Here is a 27,744-nt window from a genome sequence, read left to right as displayed (position 1 = left end):
TGGAGTCTCCTGCATCTGCACCCTCGTGGACCAGAACCTCCGGAGCGGTGGACCCACTCGGGGCCATAGCGCCTTTTAACTTTGCGACCCTCAGAGACGCGGGAACCTCTGTACGCTTGCCTACCTTAAGAGGCGGTCCCTGTGTAGGTCGGACAGGCAAGGCACCACCCTGTGGAGACTGGAAGCCAAGAAGGCTTTATGCATAAGGAGGACAAAATCTAAAGAAAAAGAATCAGAATCTAAATCCTTATCCCCCCTGTAAAAACAGGGTCCTCCTGTAAAACATCCTGATCTAAAGTATAATCAGACATGGCAAGGACCAGAGACAGCGCAGGGGGAAGCTCCCCCTCCCCCACAGCCTGTCTGAGCTGCAGCAAAAGATGGCTGCTGTGCCTGAACTGAGGGAAAAGGGATCAGCCCTGAGTCCTCGAGGAACTTATAGTTTTTGAGCCCCCCCCCCCCCCCCCCCGGGGCTTATTTACTGCTGCAGACCCAAAGAGCTGCCTTCCCTTCCAGGGAGGCAGCGGGAGCAAATCCCAGCCCTAGAAAGCCATGCGGCTGATTCTCCATAAGCCAAGATGGCTTTGGCATCATGAGATGAAAAAACAGCTCGAAAAACGTGGCAAAATTGCTCAAAAACACGGCGATTCAGGTGGGCAGGGGTCCTGGAATGCAGCAGACCAAAAAAGAAATATTTTCAAAAAATTTCATTTTTTTTTTTATTCACAGAGCTCAGAAACACCATAGGTGAAAAGAGGGACCAGACCAACAGTAATCTTTACCCTGGTTGCTTACTTTGCAGGAGGATGACCCCTCGGGATTTAACAACCATCTGGGAGGAAAACTGCTTCTAGACTCTTGCTTCCTTTTTAAAGCTTGCTTGATTCAATGCTTAAGCTAGTTTATTCTCAGTTAAATTTAATTTGGAAGGGATAGCCTCACCCCAGAAACAGGGCAAGACTGCAGGATTTCCACTACCTCCTCCTGTTGGAGACAGAGAAATACTGAAGGAATGCAGGTGGTACACTGGCTTATGGTGAGTGTCTCAAGTTTAGCTTAGTCTCCCCCTGCTGGAAGGGAGGCATAACCCATGGTCTGGACTGATCTGGGTACATACAGGGAAAGCATAGAGACAGACTCTCACCAAACACAGTATAAGTGATTACTGACTAGAAACAGAATTATGCAGACAAAAGCTGAACTGGAAACTTCCAAGAAACCCAACTCTGGATGCAGTGCGACACTAGAGAATAGAAACAGACATACGTTTCCTCCTGTGCAAAATACAAAGATATTACAGATGCACATTTCCAAAACTGAGGAATACCAGTTCTCCTGGGACAAGCAGGATGGTAGTCCTCACATATGGGTGACACCAACAGATGGAGCCCGGCACAGAAAACTTTTGTCAAAGATTCTAGAACTTTGACTGGCACACTGAGCATGCCCAACATGCCGCTATCCGCACATCCACGCGGGGTCCCTTTTCAGTCTCTTTTCCACAGAGCTGTTATCTTGCGAATGTGGAGTTCTCGCTGGTTTGTTGGAAAACTTCCACAGTTGATTATCGTTTTTTGGTTTTTTTTTTCAACGCCTGGTCCCTCACTTCTCCTCCCAGCTACAGTTAAACGGCATCTCGGTGAGTTGTGCGTTCTGTGCAGTCTATCCCTAATGGTACCGTCCCCCGGTGGCTGCTGGCCATCGACAGCTAGTCTTACTTTTTGAAATGGTGTCGGGTTTTGCTGGTGGCCCCGGACAAATGTCCATTACAGAACCCCAAAAGGTCTATATCTTGTGCCTGGGGGCATCGCAAGATGTCAGGGGGTGTCATTTTTGTGCTCAAATGACCCCCAAGGGTTGCCATGTGTGCCTTGACAAGATGGAGAAGCTATTCAGCCCCAGGACATCTGGTCTTTTGGCAGACGTCGAGGGGCGTCGACGCCTCTGGGAAGAGTGGATACGGCGGCTGCCGGTCCTGTGCTGTCTTCTCCTACGCCAGGTCCTCAGGTTGAATTGGGTGCTGGCCTGCTTCCATTTCCTCTCGTTCCAGGCCCGGATTGTCTCCATCTCCCTCTGCACCGGGGAAAGACCGGGCCGAGCTTATTGGGAAATCGAGGAAGCACAGCCACCAGTCTCAGTCATCCCACAAGAATAAGCTCAGGAAGGCACCAGAGTTGTACGAGATGCCCCCAAAGCAACATCCTCCATCAAGGGCAAAGGCAGTCCTCACTAGTCCCGGTGTTGGACACCGGTCTCCTTCGGGGCTCTCAGGGAGTCCAGGTCACACCTCCTCCTCCCGCTGTCCTCTTTTCAGCAGCTTTTGAGGAGTTAGAGCGCAGAGAACGGTTGGTGGTCAGCCGAGTACTACAAGGCATTGGAGCCACCACCGATGCCGGAGCCTACTCAGTCTGTGCTTGCACCATTGCTGGAGCACTTGGACCTGCTCCTCAGTGCACTACTGATGCAGCCAATGCCGGTGTCCCGGGCACCATAGATGCTCCGGAGATCACTGATGCTGCCTTTGATGGAGTCCATTTCCACTGCCGATTCCTTGGACAAGGGTGGACTGTTGGGTCCTATGGCGCCACTTTTGTGGCCGACTGTCAGGTCTCTCGAAGCCTTCGGGCCCTCTGAGCAGTCTCCTCCAGAGGAAAGAAGTCTATCCCCTCCTGAGGATTTGACATTTGCAGGCTTTGTAAGGGCTATCATGGAGTCCATCCTCTTTCAGCTCCTAAAGGAGGAGGACTCCCAACACAAGATGCTGGAGATCCTCCAGTTTGTGGATGGACCTAAGGAGGTGGTAGCTGTCCTGGTCCATGACATCTTCAAGGACTAATTTGTCCAGCTCTGGGAACACCCCATCTTGATGCCCCGGTGAACAGGGAGACAGATGCGCTGTACCTGGTTTAGCCCACCAAGGGGTTTGAGGGGGCATCAGCTCTCACACCATTCAGTGGTGGTAGAGTCCGCCCTCAAAAAGGCGAAGAAGCATTCTCGGACCCATGCCTCGGCACCCCCGGGCCAAGAACATAGGGCCCTGGATGCACTGGGGAGGAAAGTCTTCCAGGGCTCCATGCTGGCAGCTCGCGTTGCCTGCTACCACATGTATATGAGCCAGTATTCTAGAAATCTCTGGAATCCAGGATCTGGTTGAGCACCTGCCTCAACAACTGCAGGAGTACTTCCTGAAGGTTGTCCAGCAGGAGTTGGAGTGTGACAAGGTCCGCTCCGCCTACAACATCTTAGACGGCAGCAAGGGTGGCAGCTGCTGGCAATGGTGCCCGCTGTATAGCTTGGCTCCGTGACTCCAACCTCCACCTTGGGTGCTGGCCGAGAGATGCTGGAGGGTCTCATGAATATCCTTCAGCAGTGCTACTGCCTCCTTAAGAGAATCTCTCCGGTACAGGGGAGGTCTGCAAGCCACTCCTGTACCTCCTGGATGGAGGTTGGAGGCACGGAGAAAGCAGAGTTGCTTACCTGTAACAGGTGTTCTCCTGGGACAGCAGGATGTTAGTCCTCACAAAACATGCCCGCCACCCCACAGAGTTGAGTTTCTCATATGTTTATTTTATTTTTCGTTTAATTCTCTGATATGAGACTGAAGAGGGACCCCACGTGGACGCATGGATAGTGGCATGCTCAGTGTGCCTAGTCAAAGTTCTAGAAACTTTGACAAATTTTTCCATGTCTGGCTCCATCTGATGTCACCCATATGTGAGGGCTAACATCCTGCCATCCTAGAAGACACTTGTTACAGGTAAGCAACTCTGCTAATTCCCACAAAAGGAGAACAAGGAAAACAGGAGAAACAGCAGCTAGAACAGCAAAAATATGAGGTATCCTGCCAACAAGTGAGAAATGTAATCTGACCAGGGACAATATGGACCAGCACCAGAACCTGAGATATTTCCCACCATTCCACTTTCTATAACCTGTAACTTATTTTGTAATTTTTTCCTTTCTATTCTTCCACTTTTATTTTAAACATTCTATGTATTACTTTGACAACGTATGTAAAACTGTCATGCCAATAAAGTTATTCTGACAGATAAAATCAATGGCACAAAAGAAGCAGGAAAAACTAATCCTGGGGAAAGAGGAGAAACAGAAGTAAACTATGTGATAGCCTGCAAAGAGCTAGAAATATAATCTGAACAAAGACTCTACGGACCAGCACCAGAACAGACCTAATTGTCCTTGCTGTACTTGGGGAAAACAATGTTCAAAGTCTTAGGTGAAATAATTTGGTGCGGGGGTCACTACGCACTTTTAGAAGCATTAAAAAAAAAAAAAAAGTAGAGGGCTCCAGGAGATGTGTGGATTGGGGAAGTAAAGTATGTGCTCAGAGTAGAAATTTGAAATCCACGTGTCCTTTTCTTGCACCCACAGAGAAAAGAAGATGCAAATTTGTAACCTATCATTAAAATCATCCATTGTACCTGAAGACTGGAGGGTGGCCAATGTAACCCCAATATTTAAAAAGGGCTCCAGGGGCGATCCAGGTAACTATAGACCAGTGAGCCCGACTTCAGTGCCGGGAAAAATAGTGGAAACTATTCTCAAGAACAAAATTGTAAAGCATATAGAAAGACATGGTTTAATGGAACATAGTCAACATGGATTTACCCAAGGGAAGTCTTGCCTAACAAATCTGCTTCATTTTTTTGAAGGGGTTAATAAACATGTGGATAAAGGTGAACCGGTAGATGTAGTGTATTTGGATTTTCAGAAGGCATTTGACAAAGTCCCTCATGAGAGGCTTCTACGTAAACTAAAAAGTCATGGGATAGGAGGCGATGTCCTTTCGTGGATTACAAGCTGGTTAAAAGACAGGAAACAGAGTAGGATTAAATGGTCAATTTTCTCAGTGGAAAAGGGTAAACAGTGGAGTGCCTCAGGGATCTGTACTTGGACCGGTGCTTTTCAATATATATATAAATGATCTGGAAAGGAATACGACGAGTGAGGTTATCAAATTTGCAGATGATACAAAATTATTTAGAGTAGTTAAATCACAAGCAGACTGTGATACATTGCAGGAGGACCTTGCAAGACTTGAAGATTGGGCATCCAAATGGCAGATGAAATTTAAATGTGGACAAGTGCAAGGTGTTGCATATAGGGAAAAATAACCCTTGCTGTAGTTACACGATGTTAGGTTCCATATTAGGAGCTACCACCCAGGAAAAAGATCTAGGCATCATAGTGGATAATACTTTAAAATAGTCAGCTCAGTGTGCTGCAGCAGTCAAAAAAGCAAATAGAATGTTAGGAATTATTAGGAAGGGAATGGTTAATAAAACGGAAAATGTCATAATGCCTCTGTATCGCTCCATGGTGAGACCACACCTTGAATACTGTGTACAGTTCTGGTCGCCGCATCTCAAAAAAGATATAGTTGCGATGGAGGAGGTACAGAGAAGGGCAACCAAAATGATAAAGGGGATGGAACAGCTTTCCTATGAGGATAGGCTGAAGAGATTAGGGCTGTTCAGCTTGGAGAAGAGACGGCTGAGGGGGGATATGATAGAGGTCTTTAAGATCATGAGAGGTCTTGAACGAGTAGATGTGACTCGGTTATTCTCACTTTCGAATAATAGAAGGACTAGGGGGCATTCCATGAAGTTAGCAAGTAGCACATTTAAGACTAATCGGAGAAAATTCTTTTTCACTCAACGCACAATAAAGCTCTGGAATTTGTTGCGAGAGGATGTGGTTAGTGCAGTTAGTGTAGCTGGGTTCAAAAAAGGTTTGGATAAGTTCTTGGAGGAGAAGTCCATTAATGGCTATTAATCAATTTTACTTAGGGAATAGCCACTGCTATTAATTGCATCAGTAGCATGGGATCTTCTTAGTGTTTGGGTAATTGCCAGGTTCTTGTGGCCTGGTTTTGGCCTCTGTTGGAAACAGGATGCTGGGCTTGATGGACCCTTGGTCTGACCCAGCATGGCAATTTCTTATGTTCAAAGTCCACACCCACTTTCTGCCACTTGCACAAGCAAACAAAAAAAAAAAAAAAAAGGCAGCATGTGTTCAGTTCTCTCTGAAAGTTGCCTGTGTTAATGGACTTTGCACCAAGACAGGTTATTGAAAGTTGTTCCCTTGGAAATGTGATCTTTTCAATAGTAGTATGTGGCAGCTCATGTAAGGGTAGTGGTGGGGTGGAGAAAGGGAAGGCATCACAGATGTCTTTACCTAAATGAAATTCGATAACCATTTGAGTAATTAATGATTTCCTTTGGACAGTATCCAGAACTGTGGATTAAGATAGAGCTGAATGTACATCACACTCCCCGGGCAGGTGAACAGGATCCAGGGATGTGGGTGCCCCCAGCATACACCACCACCACCCATTACTCCAAACTCACCAGCTGGCCATGGGCTGCAGCTCCATGCTGGTGACTGGCTCCTCCACAGGCAGCAGGAGTTGGATGTTGGTGAGTGGGGAGGGAGCTGACATAGCCCCCATATTATACCTGTACTCCACTGACACTTCCGTGGAGGCAATGGTGCACTTCCAGGAGACAGCCAGCTTCAGAGGGGCCGCCAGGGGACCCAGCTTAGAGACCTGACGGGAGAAGAGAAGCAGAGTCACACCAAGACATGGAGAAGGTCGAGTGAGGGAGGTGCTGTGTCCAAGTAGACTGAGCCCAGCCTTAAATGCAGCCACAGGATCTAAACTTGAGTAACACAACTCAGACCATATTCAAACAGAGGTACCAAGACTAAAGGAAAATTAGTTTCTTACCTGATAATTTTCATTCCTGTAGTACCACGGATCAGTCCAGACTCCTGGGTTTTGCACCCCCTAGCAGATGGAGACAGAGAAGTTTTCAAAACAAAACTTCGCCTTATATAGGAGTGCCACCTACAGTCCGGCAGTATTACTCAATATCAAAGCAGAATGGCTCTCAAAAACCACTATAACTATGTACAATAACTATGTACAATAACTATGTACAATAACTATGTACAATAACCCTTCAACAAGAAAAAGAAATAACCAGTTCACTGAACCCTCCTAGGAACTGAACCTGTAGAACCACTTGAGGACGGTCAATCTCAATTTCTGCAAATCTGAAAGCGAACTAAACAACTGAGCGGACTCTCCCTCATTTCCATGCCTCTGACTGGAGGACTCTGGTACTACAGGAACGAAAATTATCAGGTAAGAAACTAATTTTCCTTTCCCTGTACATACCCGGATCAGTCCAGACTCCTGGGATGTACCAGCGCTTCCTTACCTGGGATGGGATCCGGAGAGGCCCGCTCGCAGCGCACCTTCTCCAAAACCTCCAGACCCCAGTGCTTGTACATCCAGTCTGTAATGCCTCGCAAATGTATGCAAGGACTTCCAAGTAGCCGACCCGCAAATCTCCTGCAGAGAAAACCATCTGGCACTCTGCCCAAGATGCCGCTTGCAAACGAGTAGAGTGGCACGAAGCTCAAATGGAAGAGGTCTACACTTAGCAAATAGGCTGAGCTGATAGCCTCCTTCAGCCTGCGAGCTATGGTAGTATTGGAAGCCATTTGCCTCATCTGGGACCATTCCATATCACAAAAAGATGGTCCGACAAAAAGAAAAGTCATTTGTAACCTCCAGATACTGCAGCAACTCTCTGCGAACGTCCAGCTTCCACAAGACCCTTGACAAGGGGTCCGATCAGTCTAACTCCCCAAAGGCTGGCAGCTCTACCGATAGGTCGACAAGAAATCACTTTTGGCAGATAAGAAAGAACAGTCCGCAAGGAAAACCCCCGAATCAGACATCCTCAAAAAAGGTTCTCTACAAGAAAGAGCCTGGAGCTCAGACACTATGAGCCGATGTAAAGTCCACCAGAAAAAAATTACCTTCAAGGCAAGATCCTTCAGAGACGCCCTCTTCAAAGGCTCAAAAGGTGCCGAGCACAGAGCTGAGGACTAAATGCAGACTCCAAGACGGACAAGGATGCCTCACCAGAGGACGCAAGTGCTCTGCTCCCTGTAGGAAACGAGCCACATCTGGATGCGCCGCTAACGCTACGCCTTGAACCGTACCACGTAAAACACCAAGAGCTGCCACTTGCATTCAGAGAACTGCATGATAAGCCCTTGGACAGACCATTTTGAAGAAAACACAGAATATCTGACACCGAAGCCCGAATAGGAGCAACCTCCCGGTCCAGGCACTAATATTTAAAAATCTTCTACACTCTGACATATGCGAGGTTGATGGATGTCTTATGCGATTGCAGGAGGGTAGTCACCACGGCGGGAGAATACCCTTTGCGACCTAGTCGTTGCTTGTCAAAAGCCATGCAGCGGCCCTACCACGGCTAGATTGAGAAGGTCAGCAACCCATGGCCATCTCGGCCTTTCTGGAGCTACCAAGATTACCTCCGGTGGATTAATCTATTCGCTTGAGCACTTTGCCGATCAATGGCCACGGCGGGAAGCCATACAGCAGAACGTCAGTCGGCCAGGGCAGAACCAGGGCATTTACCCCTTCTGCTCCTGTCTCTCAGCGACGACCGTAAAAATGCGGGGCTTTGGCATTCCAAAACATTGCCACGAGATCCATGCTGGGCCCTGCCTCATGCGTCGCATAGGAGTTGAAAAGCTGCATCTGCCTGTTCCCATTTCCCAGAATCAAGACTGTACTGGCTGAGAAAGTCTGCCTACACATTGTCCACGCCGGCTACGTGAGACGATGTGATGCTATGTGCTGCTCGGCGCAGCAGAGCAACTGACGAGTTCCATCGCCACAGGCTGACTCCTGGTTCCTCCTTGGCGATTGACATACGCCACTATTGTCGCATTGTCTGATAGGACTCTGATGAATTTCCTCTGCAGCAGCGGCAGAGAGCTTGCAACGCCAACCTAGCTGCTCTGGTTTCCTGACTGTTGACTGCCCAACTGGAAACTTCCAGCAACCATAGGCCCTGTACTGATTTGCATTGGCAAACTGTTCCCCAACTGGAGAGGCTGGCAACCATGGGCACTACCCTCCAGACAGGTATTTCCAGGAGCATTCCTCGGTGCAAATGATCTAAGAAGAGCCAGTCGAGACTGTAAGGATAACGCGAAGGTAAAACTGTTCCGAAACAGGGTTCCCACAGGAAAGCAATGCTGATTGTAGTGGGATCATATGAGAAAAGACCCCTGGCACCTACCCTAAAGTTGAAGTCAAAGTGGAAATCAGGGAACCAAGTCATCCCCTACTGTCCCTTTTTTCTTTTAACCTCCCCTTTGGGGGAACTAGACCTATTTCCCCTATAATCGATCAGGAACCTGACCATGTCTCTGACCACCTGACACTGTTCGTCATAGGAACAAGAGAAGCTTAGGAAGCGATCTTGAAGGCGCCGAGCGAATTCTAAGGCGTAGCCTTGTCTTATCACTGTGAGGAGCCATGGGTCTGAAGCTAACTTGGTCCATTCTTCATAAAACAGTCTGCCTCCCACCAGCGGAATGGAAGAATGGACCATGCCCATGTCATTGAGAGGATTTACCTCCGCCTTTGTATGGCGAGAGCCCAGATTTCCAAAATCTGCGGCTACGAAAGGACTAATGCCATGATTGCTGCCGAGCAGCAGGTTGCCTGGAGGATTTATCCACCGGCAAAAGATGTACTTTGATGTCTCCCAAAGAGTATATCATATCTCCAAATTCTCTTCCAAACAGCAATGTGCCCTTGAAGGGCCAACAACCAAGCTGAGCCATGGAGAAGACGTTGGCTAACCAATTTTGTAACTACAGGAGGTGGCGGGCCGAGACAGCCGCCACACTGGATCGGACTGATGTCTTAATTTCAAACAAGGCATCCGCGCTGGACGCCACTGTGGCTCCCAGATGTCCTGCCTGAGCAGCTTGCTCCTGAGAGAGAAATAAGATTCTGAAGATGTTAAACCCAGCGAAGCCCTGTATTCAGGGAAAAAACTGCTGCACATAGCAGCCCGGACCCCTAGCACCGAAACTTCAAAAATGCACTGAAGCTGCACTTTAAGCTTACGGTTCTGCAGAGCCAGTTACTTGGATTGTTTTTTTTTTCTCTGGGAACTGTAGACACCGTTGCGACAACCTTTGGCAATTTTAAGAGGTCCAATGCTCTTGTGGGCGGGGGATACTGCCTATCCATGGCCTTACTGACCTTTAACCCTAAATCAGGGATGTCCCATACCCGGAACAGCAAATCAGTGACATACAAAAGAAAATGAAAGACTTAGTCAAACCCAGGCGTCCCAGTCTGACCGGCTCAATGTTTCCCAATCGGGAATCCTCCTTAGGTACCTCAATACCTAAATTCTCCAAAACAGCCGGAAAGAGAAGTTATCTCCATGCATGCCGTGAGGGTTAACGTGTTCCGAGTTGTCGTCAGGAACCACCCCCAACGGGGGCTTGTCCCCCCCAATTTGTATCAGCCGGGTCAGAAGCCGTTGAGGAGGCCTCGCCATCCAGATGGGTTGGAAAAGAACTGCGGAGGGACTGAGGGGCCAAAGTGTCCCCTATGCTGGAAGCTGAGGCCCCTGGGAAACATACTGCAAAGGATAGTGAAGCAGCTTCTGCCCCCTTCTTGGCAGCTGTGCGGGCTTGAAATGCAGTGTACAGAATCATAAAAAATGAAGAGGAGGAGTCCAACATTCTGCCTGCTTCTCCCCTCAGGAGCCTGAAAATGGGGCAACAAGGGTGTGGGGAAAAATTCCCCTCCCCCAGCACGGCAAGCTCTGCCACATGAAAAATTTTGAAAATGGCCGCTGTTCCCGCACTGAGCTGGAACGGAAGCACTGGTTCCAGCTGAGGACGCCTGAGCCCTGCCGGCTTGCGGAGTGGCATGGAAAATGGCGCTGTTGGCAGTAAAAGACGTTTCCTCCCCATCGGAGAGGAAAGCCCAACAAAGGCAGTCTCCAGCGACGCGAGTCCCCTGCTGTACAGGCCGCTCGGCGTGGCATGAAGAGAAAAATGAAGATGCTGTCAAGAGAAAACAAACCCGCCCCTAGCGCAGCCCGACAACGGAGGGAGACCCGGCACAGCACGGCACTCTGCTGCTAACAGGAAACATTTTTATTTTACTTATTTTTTTGGAAACCTGTTTGACGTCTTCCTGGGTCTTCTGCCTCTGCGGGTGAGTGAGCCGGGCTCCCTGTTATCACCCGAAAGCTAGGGAGGGATTCAGAGCAGACACTGAGGTCCTCAATCCCTGGCTCACACTACTTCAGATACCAGGGGGGGATGGCCCGCTCGGGACCTGCCAACTCCCTGGGAGGCTCCAAAGACTGCGGAGAAGTCCTTTCTCCCAACCCCCCTTTCCTGCCTGTTTTTTTTTTTTTTTAAAGAACTATCTTACTAAGACCGGACTGTAGGTTTTGCACCTCCACCATCTGCTGGAGACAGAGAAATACTGCTGGACTGTAGGTGGCACCATCCTATATAAGGCGGAGTTTTGTTTTGAAAACTTCTGTCTCCATCTACTAGAAGGGGGGCAAAACCCAGGAGTCTGGACTGATCCGGGTAAGTACAGGGAACAAGGAACTGGCAAAGTCTCAAAAGTCACAAGAGAACAATGTGGCCAGGCAGCAAAAAATGAGGAAAAACAGTAGGTATTCCCACGCAGTCGCTGTTGCACGAGTCTCCCGTCTTTTTTCTTCCTCTAATGCAAGTTGTTTAATTGCTATAATTATTGTACGTTGCTTTGTCAGTTTACTGTAAATGTTGATGTAATGTGCATTGGACAATCATGGCTGGAGAATAGCAGAATAGAAGTAATTTAAATAAAGTAAGAAATGGGAAGCAGAGGGAGAAGCTGGATGAGCAGGGAGGTCACACCTTACCTGATACTTGAGCAGAGTTACATTATAGTAAGAGGCACTGGGGCTATCTTCAGCTTGTCTCTGCAAGTGGCTGCTTAGGGCCTGCATATTCAGCCAGAAATCCCTCGTACTAAGATCGCTCTGGGAAAGATCACTGCAGAGAGAGGAGGGGGTGAGGGGTGGACAGGGAAGCAAGACAGAGAGAGGGCAACAGGATGTCAAACTCCACAACACAAGATATACTGGCTATCAGCTGCAAATAAGCAGCACATTATCACAGAGGAGGGAGGATGCTGGGCTGAGGCATAGTGGGTTTGGAATGTCAGCGACTTGCTGGGCTGAGCCTAAGGTACAATGGACTGAGAAATTGTTTTATATACTTTCCATTTTTTCCTTTGAGCAATAATTCTCTCTCTATATATATATACTTAAATATGAGCGATCTGGCTAAGTTCAGCCCAGTACCTGCGAGTTGAATATATGCAGCTTTCTCACCTGTATAAAAGGGTGGCATTTGGTAGGAATTGATCAACCTGCCGAGTGTTCAAGAGCCGAAAGCTGAGCACAGGAGGTGATGGAACGGAGCTGAAAATCCGAATGATACCAGCTGGGAAGGACATGGTCATCTCGCCACTGATCCTAGCCAGACAGCTACAAAGAGAGAGTGAGACTTAATCTGAGGCATTAACAGCATGTCCTTAGTATGGAGGCAGGTGCCATATGGCAGGGAATACCCAAGCATAGACACTAAACTCAGGGGGGAGGGGAGGAGCAGGGGGTGTTAGATGCCTAGGTCTCACCTTCCAGCAGCATAAGTGCCTCTGCAAACATTTACAGCCTCCAAAGACACTGCTGCCCAAACTCTGTTATGCCTGGGGTCCAGGGCCCCAGCAGAGCCAGGCCAAAGGTGTCACACAGGCTTTAGCAGTCCTCTATTGTAACACCACTACCATATTTACATGGTGCCAAACACACACACAATCATTACTATCCAATGACAAACATAGAATGAAGGATAAAATATTCGTTAAACCTGACCTCCCCACAAGTACCTTTCAAAGTCTCCTCTTGTGAAGTAAGCATGAATGTACTCTGTGAAAGCAGCTGCCACGGGCAATGCATCCTGGGAACCCAGAACAATGGGGCTCGGTCCCCTTGAGAGGCCTGGGGGCAAGGAGAGAAATCAATTCTAAACAGCTTGCCTTTCTGGCATTACTCCTAGATCTCTTTTTTTCTTTAACTTCCAAAGATAGTTCTGACATTCTGACATGTTTGGAATGGAAGGTGAGTGCCTCCACACATGGCCAAACCCCGACACCACCCTATCTCCCAACACCGGGACGCAAGCGGCAGAGCAGTACGCACCGAGCACAGCCACAGTCCCAGGCTGTGGCGACGCCAGGAAGCCCCTCTCGTTCAGGGTGGACAGCGGCTGTATGGGTGGGCTGGGGCTGAGTAGACAAGATGGACTCATGGAGCGGTTCTGGACAGAAACAGAGATGAGCGCAAAGCACGTAGTGAGAATACAGAAAGAGTCCAAGTGACAGAAGCAACTGACACATAGCCTGAACCCAGCCACACCTATTTTTAAGTGGTGCGTTTTTGTTGCATTTCTGGCGGCAGCATCAATGCAAATCCCCAGCACTCTTGGGGCAGCCAAGTTTGGAACGGTGTTCTGAAAATGATTACACACATGCACAAACAGCCTGAACCAATCTGATACCATTCTGTATGACATCACTTATGACCTTTTCAATATCACTCCCCAGGAGAGGGACTTCTGAGGAACTACATGGGACTTTAACCTTCAGGAACAGCAGCTGAAGAGTAAACAATGTGTTTTTAGGGTATCTGAATTGCCATTAGGATATTTCAGGATTGCTACACAGCATAGCAAGAATGCTTACACTTCACACATCCCACTGCCACTCATTATGACCTTTAATAAGTCACTTCACCCTCCATTGCCTCAGGTACAAACTTTGATTGTGAGCCCTCTGGGGGACAGGGAAATACCTACAGTACTTGAAATGAAAACTGGTTCATACCTGCTAATTTTCGTTCCTGTACTACCACAGATCAGTCCAGACCAGTGGGTTGGGTATCCCTACCAGCAGATGGAGGCAGAAAGCAAACCTTTGGGCACTGCTATATATACGAGTGCCACCTGCAGTCCCTCAGTATTGGCCTGTACCCAAGCCCACACTAACAGAACTAATGGGCGAAAGAGGTTGAAACCCAAAAACAAACCTACAACCTCTTTGCCCCAATGAAAAAAATAACTTGAACCAACTTTATGAAACTGTTCCATCGAGAATATCTGCAAACAAGGAGCTCCTTGAAAAACACAGCAAATATCTAGCAAAAGACAGTCTTTTGGTATCTGAAGAAAGGGGTGGGCCTCTGGACTTGCTTGGAAACCAGACCTGGCATAGCCAATGAGGGGCTATGAGAATCATTAGTCCCTTGTCCCTTTGCAACTTCACGAGAGACTTTGAAATGAGTGGAAGTGGAGGGTACGCATAAAGGAGACCGCTGGCCCACGAGAGGGAGAAAGCATCTCTTGGCTGAAGGTGTTGGCTGCGAGTGAGAGCAGAAGTTCCCTACTTTGCGGTTGTGAATTGACGCAAAGAGGTCTATGTGAGAGTAACCCCAACGTTGGAATATTGAGTCCGCTACAGTGGGGTTGAGAGACCACTTGTGTGGTTGAAAAGTGCGACTCAGCTTGTCTGCCAACACATTGTCCACTCCCGGCAAGTAGGTGGCCCTGAGGTACATCAAGTGGGGAAAGGGCTTCCACCCGTATCTGTGCAGCTTCCTGACACAGGAGGTAGGAGCCCGTTCCACCTTGCTTGTTGATGTACCACATGGCCACCTGGTTGTCTGTTTGAATCAGGATGACCTGGTTGGAAAGGTGATCCTGAAAAGTCCTGAGAGCATATCTGATTGCACGAAGCTCCAGGAAATTGATTTGGTGTTAAGAACACGAGACGAAATGCCCTGGAACACTGGAGACGAAATGCCCTGAGTTTGCAGGTTTGCAACATGTGCACCCCAGCCGAGGTTGGAGGCATCTGTCAAGGTTATTTGAGGGTCTGGAGCCTGAAATGGAAGGCCTTGAAGCAGATTGGATTGGTTTATCCACCAAGCCAGTGATAAGCTGATCTGGCTGGTGATGTGGACAATGGTCGACATTGGCTGAGAAGACTGAATCCACTGCGATTTTAGAGTCTACTGCATTACTCTCATGGCCAGGCGGGCCATGGGAGTGACATGCACAGAGGAGGCCATATGACCCAGTAAGACCAGAAAATGACGTGCCGTTGAATGTTGTCGAGACTGCAGTCGATGGGCCAGAGAAGCAAGAGTGAAAGCTCGATCCTGAGGTAGGAAGGCTTTCGCTTTTAGAGTGTCCAAGTCGGCCCCTATGAATGATAGGGTTTGAGAGGGAACTAGCCTGGATTTTGGATAGTTTATGAGAAACCCTAGGAAGAATTTTCGTTCCTGTAATACCACAGATCAGTCCAGACCAGTGGGTTGTGTATTCCTACCAGCACATGAGATGTAGAGACGTCAGTGCAGCTTGCTGAGTAGGAGCCCTGATCAACCAATCGTCGAGATAGGGATAGACGTGGACACTGACTCCTGAGAAAGGCAGCTACCACTACGAGGCACTTGGTGAAGACTCGTGGGGCAGATGCTAGGCCGAATGGTAACACTCGATATTGGAAGTGTTTTGGGCCTACTAGTAACAGTAGGAATCTGCAATGTGACGGAGTAATTGAAATGTGTGTAGGCATCCTGGAGGTCTAGAGAGCAGAGCCAGTCTTCCCTTTGGAGAAGGGGAAGAGGAGAACCCAAGGTCACCATCTTGAACTTTTCTCTTTGTAGGTATTTGTTAAAGGTGCGAAGATCCAGTATTGGGCGAACACCACCTGACTTTTTTGGTATCAGGAAATACTGGGAATAGAACCCCTGCCCCTGTTGGGAGAGGGGCACTGGCTCTACTGCTCGGGACTGGGGGAGGAGAGAAACCTCCTGTTCCAGGACTGATGAGTGGTTGGATGTTCCCCATGTCAGCCGAGGTGGGGAATCTGGTGGAACATAGAGAAAGTTGAGGTGGTAACCTTGGGCTATTACAGCGAGTACCCACTGATCTGTGGTGACTGTATGCCATGGTGTGGAGAAGTGGCACAACCGGCCTCCGACTAGAATGGCCGGAAGTGGAGGCTGGGAACTGCTCTCTAGGAAGGAGTCAAAAGCTAGATGCTGGACCTGGCTGGGGGGCTGGCTGTGACTTCGAGGTTACTTGAATTGGCCTTTTTGGTAATGCTTAGAAGACCGACCCTTGGACGCCGGGGGATAGTATCTCCCTTGTCTCTTGGAGTCCCTTGTCTCTTGGAGTCTCTCCTAAAGGATCTTTTGGAAGAGGAAGAGAGATGAGAAGGCAGTAATGAGAAGTGGCGCAGATTCTCTTGGTGGTCCTTGAGCTGTGCCACTGCTTCTTGAATCTTTTCTCCAAAAAGATTATCCCCAGCACAAGGCATGTCAGCTAACCTGTCCTGTACTTCTGGCCTGAGGTCTGAAGACTTTAGCCAGGCCCATCTCCTCGCACTAATTCCTGCCGCCGAAACTTTGGAGGCGGTGTTGAAGATGTCATCTGCAGATCGTACTTCATGTCTGCCAGCATCTAGGCCTTTTTGTGCTAGGGCATGAAGCTGGTCCTGGAATTGCAGAAGTAAGGCTTCAGCAAATTCCTGAATCTTCGTGAACAGGGCCCTGTTGTATTGGGACATACAATTGATAGGAAACTGCGAGAGATCAGCATTGAGCCATGGAATACAGGTCTTCCAAATGCATCCAGGAAGTTTTGTTCCTTTCCTGGAGGAATGGAAGAATGAGGTTTGGAGTGTCGTGCCCTCTTCTGGGCTGACTCCACAACCATTGAGTGATGATCTAATTGAGTTCTCTGGAAGCCAGGGGCTGACTGAACTAAGTAGGTGGCATCTGCCTTACGGTTGACAGGTGCCACAGAGCCAGGGCACTACTAATTTCTCTTTAAAAGGTCCAGAAGGATTTCATGAATAGGGATAGACATGATTTCCTTTGGAGCATCGAGAAACTGGAGAAGCTCCAACATCTGATGCCTAGAGTCCTCTTCAGTCTGAACCTGGAATGGAACCGTTTCAGATATTTCCTTTACAAAGTTGATAAAGGACAAGTCCTCTGGAGGAGAACACTTCTTTTCATCAGGAGGAGAGGGCTGTGAAGGAAGATAATCAGTATCCTGGGACGAATCATCGGACCAAGGATCGTACGGCTCATCACCAGCTCCCTTATGTTCATCAGAAGGGAGTAACTGTATTATCCCGGAAGGCCTGGGCCTAGGCATTGATGGCATCGGCGACATCAATGGCAGCACTCCCAAGGTGGAATGAGATCGGTGTTTCTTCTTCTTCCAATGACAAGGGTATCAGTGAGGAAGGAATCAGGGCCATAGGTTCCCTCAGATCCACCAGTGGAAGGGCACCGATTAACGCATCCATTCTTGCCAATAGCGGTGCAAGCGCCTTGGGTATCGGATTGGTGGCAGGCTCGGGAACCAGCATCGATGGAGGTTTGAACCCCTGAAGTGCTTTACTGATGGCCTCTTATCATTCGATCCAATTCCTCACGGAACCTGGGGCATGGATACCAGATTCCAGAGTAGGAGGCAGCACTGGCGTAGCCGGAGGGTCCACTGGTGAAAGTGGAGTCGTGGCTCCCAGCACCTGTCCAGGTGGGGAACGCCTCTGTGACCCAGAAACAGAAGAGGATGGGGCCTTTTCTGTTCGGGACTTTTGTCGGTGGATCAGACAACATCGATGCCGAGGGCTTGCCTGTATTGGTGGCCTGAGCTTTTCGATGGTGGTGTCTATGTTTTTCTCAATGTTCTCCTCTGTCTTTCTCCTGAGGAGGAACAGAGGGTATCAACACCCACGGAGTCATCGAAGCCGGTCGGGCAGCAGCGGTTTCCCGGTGCTGGCGCGAAGTTGACGGTATGAAGAATATGTCTGATTAAGAATACCCAGACGCCTCTGCTGTACTAGCCTGTCAGAGGTGAATGAACTTTGAGAGACTTTCTGACTATCACAGGTTCGAAGGATGCAGAAGATTTGGGAAACTTGTAAGCTCTGCAAAGCCTATAATTACAGGCCAGGAAGGCATCAATGACAACATTTGCTTTACAATGCAGAGAAACTGAGTCTTGGATGCAAGCTTTTATCTTGCAGATGCTGGTTTCAATGATCTGAAACCAATGTGAAAAGGAGATCTTGTGAGGTGATAGTTTTGAATGAATCCTGGTGCCAAGAAGTGGAATCCAAGTCTAGCTCTATTCAAAACCCAGACTGCGAGTTGTGTACATAAACAAAGAAGAACAAAAGAAGAACAGAAGAGAATACTTGCATCAAAGTCATTGATAAAGGAACTTGTTTACAGTGGGAGGAGGAACAGGGTTAGAAGAATTCTTAGTTGAGGGAGGTCCTCACAAGCATTTCCTATACAGGATAGATTGTCATGACAACAGTATACGGTATTTTTTGTAAGGAAGTCTTTGGCCTGTTACGTCATTCATTCTGGAAGCTTCAGGAATGTTGTATTTTGATTATATAAGTCAGGGCAGGTCAGAGATTTACTGAGATGCAAGTTGTTACAGATAGAGGGCAGTTATATTGCATCTCACAAGAACACTTGTTTCTTAAGAAGCCAAATAAATTTGATTAAAAAAAAAAACCTCTTGTTGATTTTGAGTGTTCTTGTTGCCCTAAAGCTTTGAGTCCAGAGAAATTATACATTTGGCACCCCAGGTGGGACTCTAATAGCTGTTATTATAATTATTAATTATTAATAAGCTGTAGTGTTATGGTTGGTGGACAACCTAGCACTAGGTTCTTGAAGGGTAAATTTGGCTTGCCGTTCAAAGATTGAGTTGCCCCCATGCGGGGAGGTTATCCCGGAGAATTATGAGTTCAGAGCAGATGTAGAATGAAGTTGGATCCATTTTGTGAGTATGTAACAAGAAAAAAAAAAAAAAGGAAAAATCTGTAAGTATCAATGTTTTTATTTTATTTTATTTTATTTGTTGTATAGTGTATATAGATTGTGTGTTACATCGGGGTTAGAATACTTTTTGCAAAATGTTCTTTAATATATGTTAGGGAGACAGGACATGAGTTGATGATTTAATTAAAATCAGATTGAACAGTTGAAAAAAAAAAACAGAGGGGTACCCAGCACTAGTCAGTCTGGGGTCTTTTGTCCTCAGACCGCATGACTTGGGCTCAAGCAGTTTCACTTTCACTTTACACCTGGTGAACGGCTGAGTAGAGCAGTTGTAGATTCAGAAGGAGAAAGAGGGAAGAAGTTACAATTGGTAAGTTGAAAGTTATAATTAGTATAAGAAGGAGTTTTTGTTTCGTGGAATATTCCCCAAAGTTTGGTGGTTGTAGGTTACATGTGGTTACTTTCTTTCTTTTCCTTCTTTGATTAGCTTTAACAAGGAAGCCTATTTTTGTCTGTGTGCATCTATTTATATAAGTTAAGATTTTGTGTAAAATGGTTCCTTATAAGAAAAGTTTAGTGATTGTAGTTGAACTTAAATCTGGACATTAGTGAACTGCTGGCAGTGTGGTATATAGGGACATTTGAATTAATTGCTGCAGTTCATTAAACAGAGAAAGGAATCTTTCCGTGCTATGTTGTTTTTCATCAGCCTTGGCTGGCTTCAAGGATTTAGCAATGCTGGCAGAAGGAGCACAAGTCGTCCATCCAGTTTGCCCAGGTAGTTTTACATATTTTACTTATCTGTTCCTCTTAGTTTTTGGTTTTAATTCCCACCATTAATGCAGAAATGCTCATATTTTGCATCTAAGTTTTTAGAATTGTGTGCTTAACGAGAGTTTATTGTGAAGGGTGTGTTATTTCATTTGGTAAGAACGAAAGCATGAACCTGTGTTTATTTAAAGCCATTCATAATTAGATTTGATGTATCATTGGAGAGGGATGTATTGTTTTTTCTTTGGTCAGGGGTATAGGCAGAGAGATAGAACAGGAAAACAATATATAGATATACTACAAGAGAGCGACTCCATTTTAATGAAATGATCTGTTTAAGTGTTTTATCACTTAACAAACCTATTCATTGAGTGTAACAGTTGTTTGGCGGGAGAGGAGGTGAACCCCCCCTTAGGAATGTGTTTGAGAAGAAAGAAAAAAAAAAAAAATCCTGGGAGTGAGTCACTTTTTAAAATGGATTTTACAGTTCTGCTGAGAGGTTTGAGGTTTAAGTATGTTATAGGACTGAGTGCAAAAGGTGATAGAAGAGGGACTAATGAATTGATCTGTTTAATGTGAAAACAGAAATTTGTATTGAAAGTATGGGGAAAGTGAATATTAGGGATGAGAGATGACGTAATGTTAAAGAGGGAAGAGATTTAGGAATATGCAGAAGGCTGTGTGCTGAGCAATATAGACTGTTTTGGGTAAAAGTAGAGAAAAGATGTAAGTCAGTTGCATTTAATTGTGTGACAATAGGATTTATTTTAACTTAAACACAGGTCAGAAATAAACGGACGGCATGCAGCAGTAAGGATGATAAATATTTCTCAGTTTTGATTATACCTCAGTAGCTGCTAACTTTTAGAAGAAAGGAAATGAATTAGGTGGTTTATTTTGATGGGAGTTCAGGTATTACATGTTTGTATTGTGGACTGGTTAGATGATATGTAAAGGAGAAAGATTGTGAGACGGTGAACAGCAGAGAGTTAAGCAGCAATGCCTATTATCTATTTATGTGCCAGTAAGAAAAACTTTTGGTTAATGCATATTAATATGTGCCATCCTTTTATTTTGCAGACTTCCAGACTCCTAGCTGATAGGTCTGTGCTTTTGGAAATGATTCGTATTTCTATTTAGGGTATTTACAGGATTTGGTAGTAAGAACTTTGTGGAACATATGCATATTGGATGGAAATAGAATGACTTCTAATTAAGTGCAAAGTTGTTTGTTTTAAGTTTTTCATTTAGAAGGTGAGTTAGGAGTTTACAAGCATAGGAAAACAAAAAGGTTTTAGATTTGTAAAAGGAAGTAGCTCTTATCACAGGGGACAGCGCCTCCTAGGGGTGGACCATCAGAGAAAGGAAAGTAGCTTTATGACTGCTTTTTTCTGAATTAAGGTATATCAGTAGTTTGACTTTTAAGGAACCTGTAATGTCATTTTTAAATTTCATTTTAATCATTATATTAACTGTTATATATTAGATTTCTTTCCAGGGTACCAAAGCACAAAGTGCATCTGTCTCTGATCTATGGGAGATGAAGAATGCAGTTTATTCCAGTTTGATTCCTTTTCAATTTTTGAATAGATCTATTCTATTTTTAATCCTGAGTTTTTGTTTTCTTTTGTGGATCGATCCAATTCTTTTATATTTTAAAATACGTTTTTCTTTTTTGAGCTCAAAAGTTTGTCATGTTGTCTGTTCTATGTTACATGTGTACTAGGAGGAATGAATGAATGCATGCATTATGTGGTCAGTGTTGTGACATATATGTTTTACTGTACAGTCTGAGTATGTATGGTTGTGGTCTGGACCATTGCATGATGTTTTGAAATAATGTGGGGATTATTTGGCAATTTAAATATAGGGAGTACGTGACATAAAAGTATTTTCTTACTACTTAATCGGATTTGTTGCACTTTTATTTAGGTTTGACTTCATACACATGCATCTAATCTAAGGAGCTAAGAGATTCTGCCTTGACATCATCACTGAATCCTACTAAAAGAACTATATATGCACTGAATGCAGAAATTATCCTTGGTCACAGACTATTATATGGACTGCAAGGCTTACAATTTATACCTGATATTTGCTTTTTTCTATGTTTTGTGGGAATGACTTTATGCAGAATTTAGGTTCTTTCATTCTCTGTCAGCACTTAGGTGTTCAAGTTAATAATATTATTTGAAGTGATGCTGTTTTTATTAGTTTGTATGTTCCAAGTTAAGTAATATTTTCCAGTCTTAGATTTTATAATACTTATATGCTGAATCAGTTAAATGTATATGTACTAGGTTTTTCTATCTTTATCTATGGAAGCTGCTTTGATCACATAGAGGGTGATGTGTTTCATTGTGATTTAAATATGATAATTCAGGGTTCAAGAGGGAGATCTCTTTATATTGCTCTTCCACACCAGCCTAAGTTATAAGCTATTTCTATTCTTTTGCTTTGCAGCTTGCACTTAGGATAATCACTTTGCTGATCTTTAATATCTCAATATTCTATCTCTTATTCTAATGTTTTCGCTGAACCCTTCTTTGAATATCTTTTATGACATTATTTACTAGATTTTACCTAATGACTGTTTTACTTTCTACACAAAGATTTCTTACTAGTGTAGCCTGTGATGCTTATTATGAGACTGTTCTCCTTGAAACAAATACAGACCTTACACATGAGGAGCTCTGCTATAGGGATCTGCAACATTCTATTACTATATCTTTCGGCATATTAATTGCTCATTGTTCTTTTCTTCTTATCTTGGCCCTTTCACTATAAACTCTATCTGTGACTTATAAGCTAGTTGGTTTCTATTTAGGATTCCAAAGGGGAAGATATAATTTTCCTTATTTCTGTCTTTTATTTATATGACATTCCTTCCTTCCCTGTGTAAAATCTTACACTGATGGTTTATCAATTCTGCAAAGTAGTTCACATAATATGTTAAAGACTTTCTCACAGAGTTAGCTTTCATTTATTTTTATGAATATCCCCAATATATTTAGACTTACCATCATTTGAGAAGGGTATTAGCCCCATTTCCCCTAGAAGTATCTGAAGACGAAGCAGTATTACTAGCCATCATCTACCTTAATAATTAATACTTGCCCTACACAGCCGTATTATCTCTTGGACATATGACTGCCACAAGTGAATTAGGACAGTCCATACAGTGAGTGCTTTCACTGCTACAGTTTATTGTCATAATACTGGATAGCACTATACATACCCTACAGAATTAGTATGATGTTTTAGACTTTTGCTATGCCTTTGCCTATCATGCATATGCTTTTGTATTTGATCTTCCATCACTACAGCATATGACTAGAATATGTCTTATGCTTTGCAACACTTTTACATCAAGTATGCACAACACAGTATGAGTTTTTCTATAGATTCTTGGTTTTCTTCTATGTTATTGGTTTCTTTATTTTTCTGGTAAGGTGCATTGATTATATCCCTGGTTGCCATTTTAATGAATATTATCCTGGGTAGTTGTTCACAACAACAGTATTCATTGAAAAGATTTGCCCAGTATACCTAGTATTATATGAGAAACACAGTACCGTCATACTAGTCTCTCTGTGTACTTATCTTTACATGTTATACCACTATTATGTACTTATTTGATTCTGAAAGATAACATATGTGATCATGTTGTTATGAAGTAGGTCCTTTTTATAATGCAGGTATCTGTATAGCTCCATTATAGAGCTAATAGCTACCTAGTGAAAATTAGTTTTGATGTTATTTTTTTATTAACTAGTGAATGCTTGTGGGAGTATCATTCATATTAATTAGGAATCTAGAGGGACATACACCTATGCACTACACCTGATAAATACCAAGGTTAGGGGTTAGGTTACACTTTTAAGTTCCTCTGTCATGGCTTAGCATCGAAGACTGATTGATGTGACACCTGTCCATTAAAGGTGTCCCATAGAGGGAAATGAAGAATATGTCTGATTAAGAATACCCAGACGCCTCTGCTGTACTAGCCTGTCAGAGGTGAATGAACTTTGAGAGACTTTCTGACTATCACAGGTTCGAAGGATGCAGAAGATTTGGGAAACTTGTAAGCTCTGCAAAGCCTATAATTACAGGCCAGGAAGGCATCAATGACAACATTTGCTTTACAATGCAGAGAAACTGAGTCTTGGATGCAAGCTTTTATCTTGCAGATGCTGGTTTCAATGATCTGAAACCAATGTGAAAAGGAGATCTTGTGAGGTGATAGTTTTGAATGAATCCTGGTGCCAAGAAGTGGAATCCAAGTCTAGCTCTATTCAAAACCCAGACTGCGAGTTGTGTACATAAACAAAGAAGAACAAAAGAAGAACAGAAGAGAATACTTGCATCAAAGTCATTGATAAAGGAACTTGTTTACAGTGGGAGGAGGAACAGGGTTAGAAGAATTCTTAGTTGAGGGAGGTCCTCACAAGCATTTCCTATACAGGATAGATTGTCATGACAACAGTATACGGTATTTTTTGTAAGGAAGTCTTTGGCCTGTTACGTCATTCATTCTGGAAGCTTCGGGAATGTTGTATTTTGATTATATAAGTCAGGGCAGGTCAGAGATTTACTGAGATGCAAGTTGTTACAGATAGAGGGCAGTTATATTGCATCTCACAAGAACACTTGTTTCTTAAGAAGCCAAATAAATTTGATTAAAAAAAAAAACCTCTTGTTGATTTTGAGTGTTCTTGTTGCCCTAAAGCTTTGAGTCCAGAGAAATTATACAGGTACCGGTTCGGACACCATCGAAACTATCGATGGAGTCGGGGGTTTTGACCGAAAGAGAAGTTCCATCTTCTCCAGCCTAGCCTTGCGACCCTTTGGTGTCATTTGGGCACATTTGGTGCAAGTAAGAACATCATGGTCAGACCCCAAACACATCACACAGACCGTATGAGGATCAGTGATGGACATTGTTCGAGTGCAGTCGGGGCACAGACAGAAACCAGAAGCCATGGCCTCGACAAAATCTAGTCGTGTTGCAGTCAATGGCCAGTAGGCCGCGAGGGAAAAACTAGATGGGAATCGACCGCAAGCCGGTAAAAAAAACAAAAAAAAACACTTACCGTTCGACCGCTGAGCAAAGGTATCAATAAGGGGGCCCCTGTGGGGTATAATTTGAAATTTTTTGAAAAAGTTCCATGAGGAAAAATTTCTGTCAGGAATCTCTGAAGAGTTCCTTAACCCATGTGGCTACTGCTGCGTGGAAAAAAGAAGACTGAAGGGGGACCCCTGCTGGATGCAGGGTTGGTGCTATGCTGGGCATTCCCAGTAGGAGTCAAGGTTCTAGAAACTTTGACAAACGTGTTCCGTGATTGGGCTCCATCCTGATGACGTCACCCATATGTGAGGACTACCTGTGCTTGTCCTGTGAGAATGAATGCATCAAGTGAGCTCTTAATCCCTCAGTACAGGTCAACCCTTAGCTATATCAGTCGACCCAAATGCCTCCTTAAGCCATCATGCAACTGTAGCCCTAGAAGCCTTATACCCCTTCCTTAGATCACTCCACATAACAAAAAGGCGATCAGATCTACAAAAATCATTAATGATTTACAGATACTTCAACAAAGCACACCTTACATCCAAGAGCCTAAGTTTTCTTGGTGAGAAGAGGAGGAATGAAAAATCCAGAAAGGCCGGAAAATCCACAGTCTAAAATGGTACACCAAAACCACCGTTGGCAGAAAGGAAGGCAATGTGCCAACCCCCCCCAAATCCGAAATCTGCAGAAAGGGATCTCAACACGACCAAACCTGACGCTCCGAAAATCTCCTGGTTGAACAAATAGCCGTCAATAAAAAAAACAACCCCCACACACCTTGAGAGTCAAAACCTTTAAAGTTGCTTGCCTTAGTGGTTCAAACAGAGCCGCACAAATCCCTCTCTGCACCAGATAAAAATGCCACGATGGACAGAACGTTCACCCCAGAGGTCGCAAATTCTTAGTCCCTCGAAGAAACCATGACACCTGACTGTACGGACAGAGCATATCCCTGCACCTTATCCCAGAGATAGCCCAAGGTCGCTACCTGAACTCAGAGAATTAAAGGCCAGACCCTTGATGAAATCCTCCTGAAGAATAGCCAAAATATGCAACACAGAAACCTGAATAGGCTGCACTCCATTCACTACACACCAGGCCTTGAAAACCCTCCAAACCCTCACATACATCAAGGATGTAGAAGGTCAACTGGCCAGCAATATGGGGGTAATAACTGCTTTGGAATATCCCCTTCTGCCTCAGCTGATTCCTCTCAAAAGCACAGCTGCAAGACAGAAATGAGCTACCTGATCCGAAAATACTGGGCCCTGGAGAAGAAGATTCAGCAGATGGCTGAAACTCAACAACCCACGTTGCAATCCAGAATGATGTGGCCCGGATGCCTTGCTAGCTGCCACAACACCTTTCCCACCAGTGGCCATGGAGGAAAATCAAAAAAGAATGCCTCGAGACCATGGTAGAACAAGAGCATCAAGCCCTTCTACCCAGTGTTCTCTGTGGCTGCTGTAAAAAAAACGAGGTACTTTGCTTGCCTTTCTGCTTCAGTTACACGGCGGCCCATGCAAGACCCATCGAACAATGCAACAACGGGGGCCTATTACCCAGTATGGAGGAACCAAGAGTAGGGCGGTGGCTTAAGAACTGATTCTCTAAGCGGAACAGTGTTTGGAGAGAATAGCGGTGTCTCACATTGCTGGAATGGACAATGTTTGGGCGGATTTTTCTCAGTCAAAGAAAATTAGAACCCGGGAAGTGGGCGCTGTCTGAGATGGTGATGTGTCTCATCCACAAACATTGCCAAAACACAGCCTGACCGCAATGGGAAAGCTGCCCAGAGCTCCCTCAAGCCATTGTGCTGTAGGCGAAGTGCATCTCTGGGGAAACAAGTCTCCTGGCATACCCTCTCCAGGGCAGAATCTAACAGTCCTGCCCCTTTTTGGGCAATAGAGAAGTGCCACAAACGCCTACTGGAACCACCATCCAGAACCACCAGTCCGCTCTAACAGGGGATTCCCTCCAAGCACGCTCCAGAATAGGGAACTGACCTAGCACAGATCTTGGAGAAGGGGTTCCTTCAAAAACAGCCTCCTTTGGGATTAATCTTCCGTAAACTGATCCACACTGGGAGAAAGATCCGTAGGAATTGCCAATTTCCCAAGCATTAAAAATTGGCTGTCAGCCCACTTCCCTCTGAACCTTAAAAGGAGGGACTAAAAACAAAAACTGAGTGGAGAACTGCCTGCATGGAGGTAACTTCTTCCCGCCCAAGCGAACAATAGCCTCGCCTTGAATGCCACCTCGAGACTCCATGTCCCGCATTGCCAGTTGATGTAAGCTACTGTTGTCGCGTTGTCTGAGAACACTCGAACCATTGTGTCCTTGACCAGAGGAAGAAATGCTCGGAGGGCCAGCCAGACAGCCCTTGCTTCGAGGTGGTTGATGGACCAGGATTTCTCCATTGGAAACCAAAGCCCTTGGGCGGATTTGTTGAGGCAGACTGCACCCCATCCGGATAGACTGGCATCCATGGAGATAACCACTCAATTTGGAGGGTCTAAGTCCACTCCCTGTTCCAGGTTGCTGTGTGAAAGCCACCATGATAGACTGACTCTGGAAGGAGAGGTAAAGGTATATGGAACTGTTCCGACACCGGACTCCACCGCGATAACAGCGCACGATGCAACGGATGCAAATGAGTGAACACCCACGGGACCAAATCCAAGGTGGAGGCCATGGATCTCAGAACCTGTAAGTGATGCCAAACCGGATTCTTCCTCTGAAGCAGGGCTTGGACCTGATCCTGCAACTTTGTTACATGGTCCGCTGCCAGAGAAACCTTGCCTCGGAAAGTGTCGAAGAGCGATCCCAAGTAGACCAATGACTGCATGGGCTCCAAATATGACTTTTCTGGACATTTATGACCCAGCCGAGCGACTGCAAGGTGAGCATCACCCTCTGAACCGATTTTACGCAGTCCTCCTGAGACTTCACTCTGATTAGCCAGTTATTGAGATACGGGTGAACAAGGACTCCCTCCTTGCGCAGGAATGCTGCCACGACCACCATGACCTTAGTGAAAGTACGTGGAGCCGTCGCCAGGCCGAAAGGAAG

At 45.6% G+C, this 27,744-nt stretch overlaps 1 protein-coding gene across 7 annotated transcripts in view; it reads right to left on the bottom strand.

The window, feature by feature from the left end:
- The window catches only part of FCHO1 (FCH domain only 1), a 160,094-nt gene that overhangs the window by 6,078 nt on the left and 126,272 nt on the right, over positions 1-27,744 (bottom strand). For 6 of the 7 annotated variants that reach the window (XM_029613705.1, XM_029613710.1, XM_029613708.1 and 3 more), the window contains 6 exons: positions 13,152-13,269; positions 12,839-12,950; positions 12,282-12,437; positions 11,808-11,940; positions 6,749-6,808; positions 6,369-6,568 (listed from right to left, as the gene is read on the bottom strand). In XM_029613705.1, the coding sequence (XP_029469565.1) occupies positions 6,369-6,568; positions 6,749-6,808; positions 11,808-11,940; positions 12,282-12,437; positions 12,839-12,950; positions 13,152-13,269 (779 nt within the window). The remainder of the gene's footprint in view (positions 1-6,368; positions 6,569-6,748; positions 6,809-11,807; positions 11,941-12,281; positions 12,438-12,838; positions 12,951-13,151; positions 13,270-27,744) is intronic. The other variant, XM_029613707.1, reaches the window with a different exon arrangement.

The sequence above is a fragment of the Rhinatrema bivittatum genome, chromosome 8 (genome assembly GCF_901001135.1).
Source record: "Rhinatrema bivittatum chromosome 8, aRhiBiv1.1, whole genome shotgun sequence".
In the NCBI taxonomy this organism is placed as follows: Eukaryota; Metazoa; Chordata; class Amphibia; order Gymnophiona; family Rhinatrematidae; genus Rhinatrema; species Rhinatrema bivittatum.
Note: the sequence above shows the minus strand (reverse complement) of the source record. Positions and strands in the feature narration are given on the sequence as shown.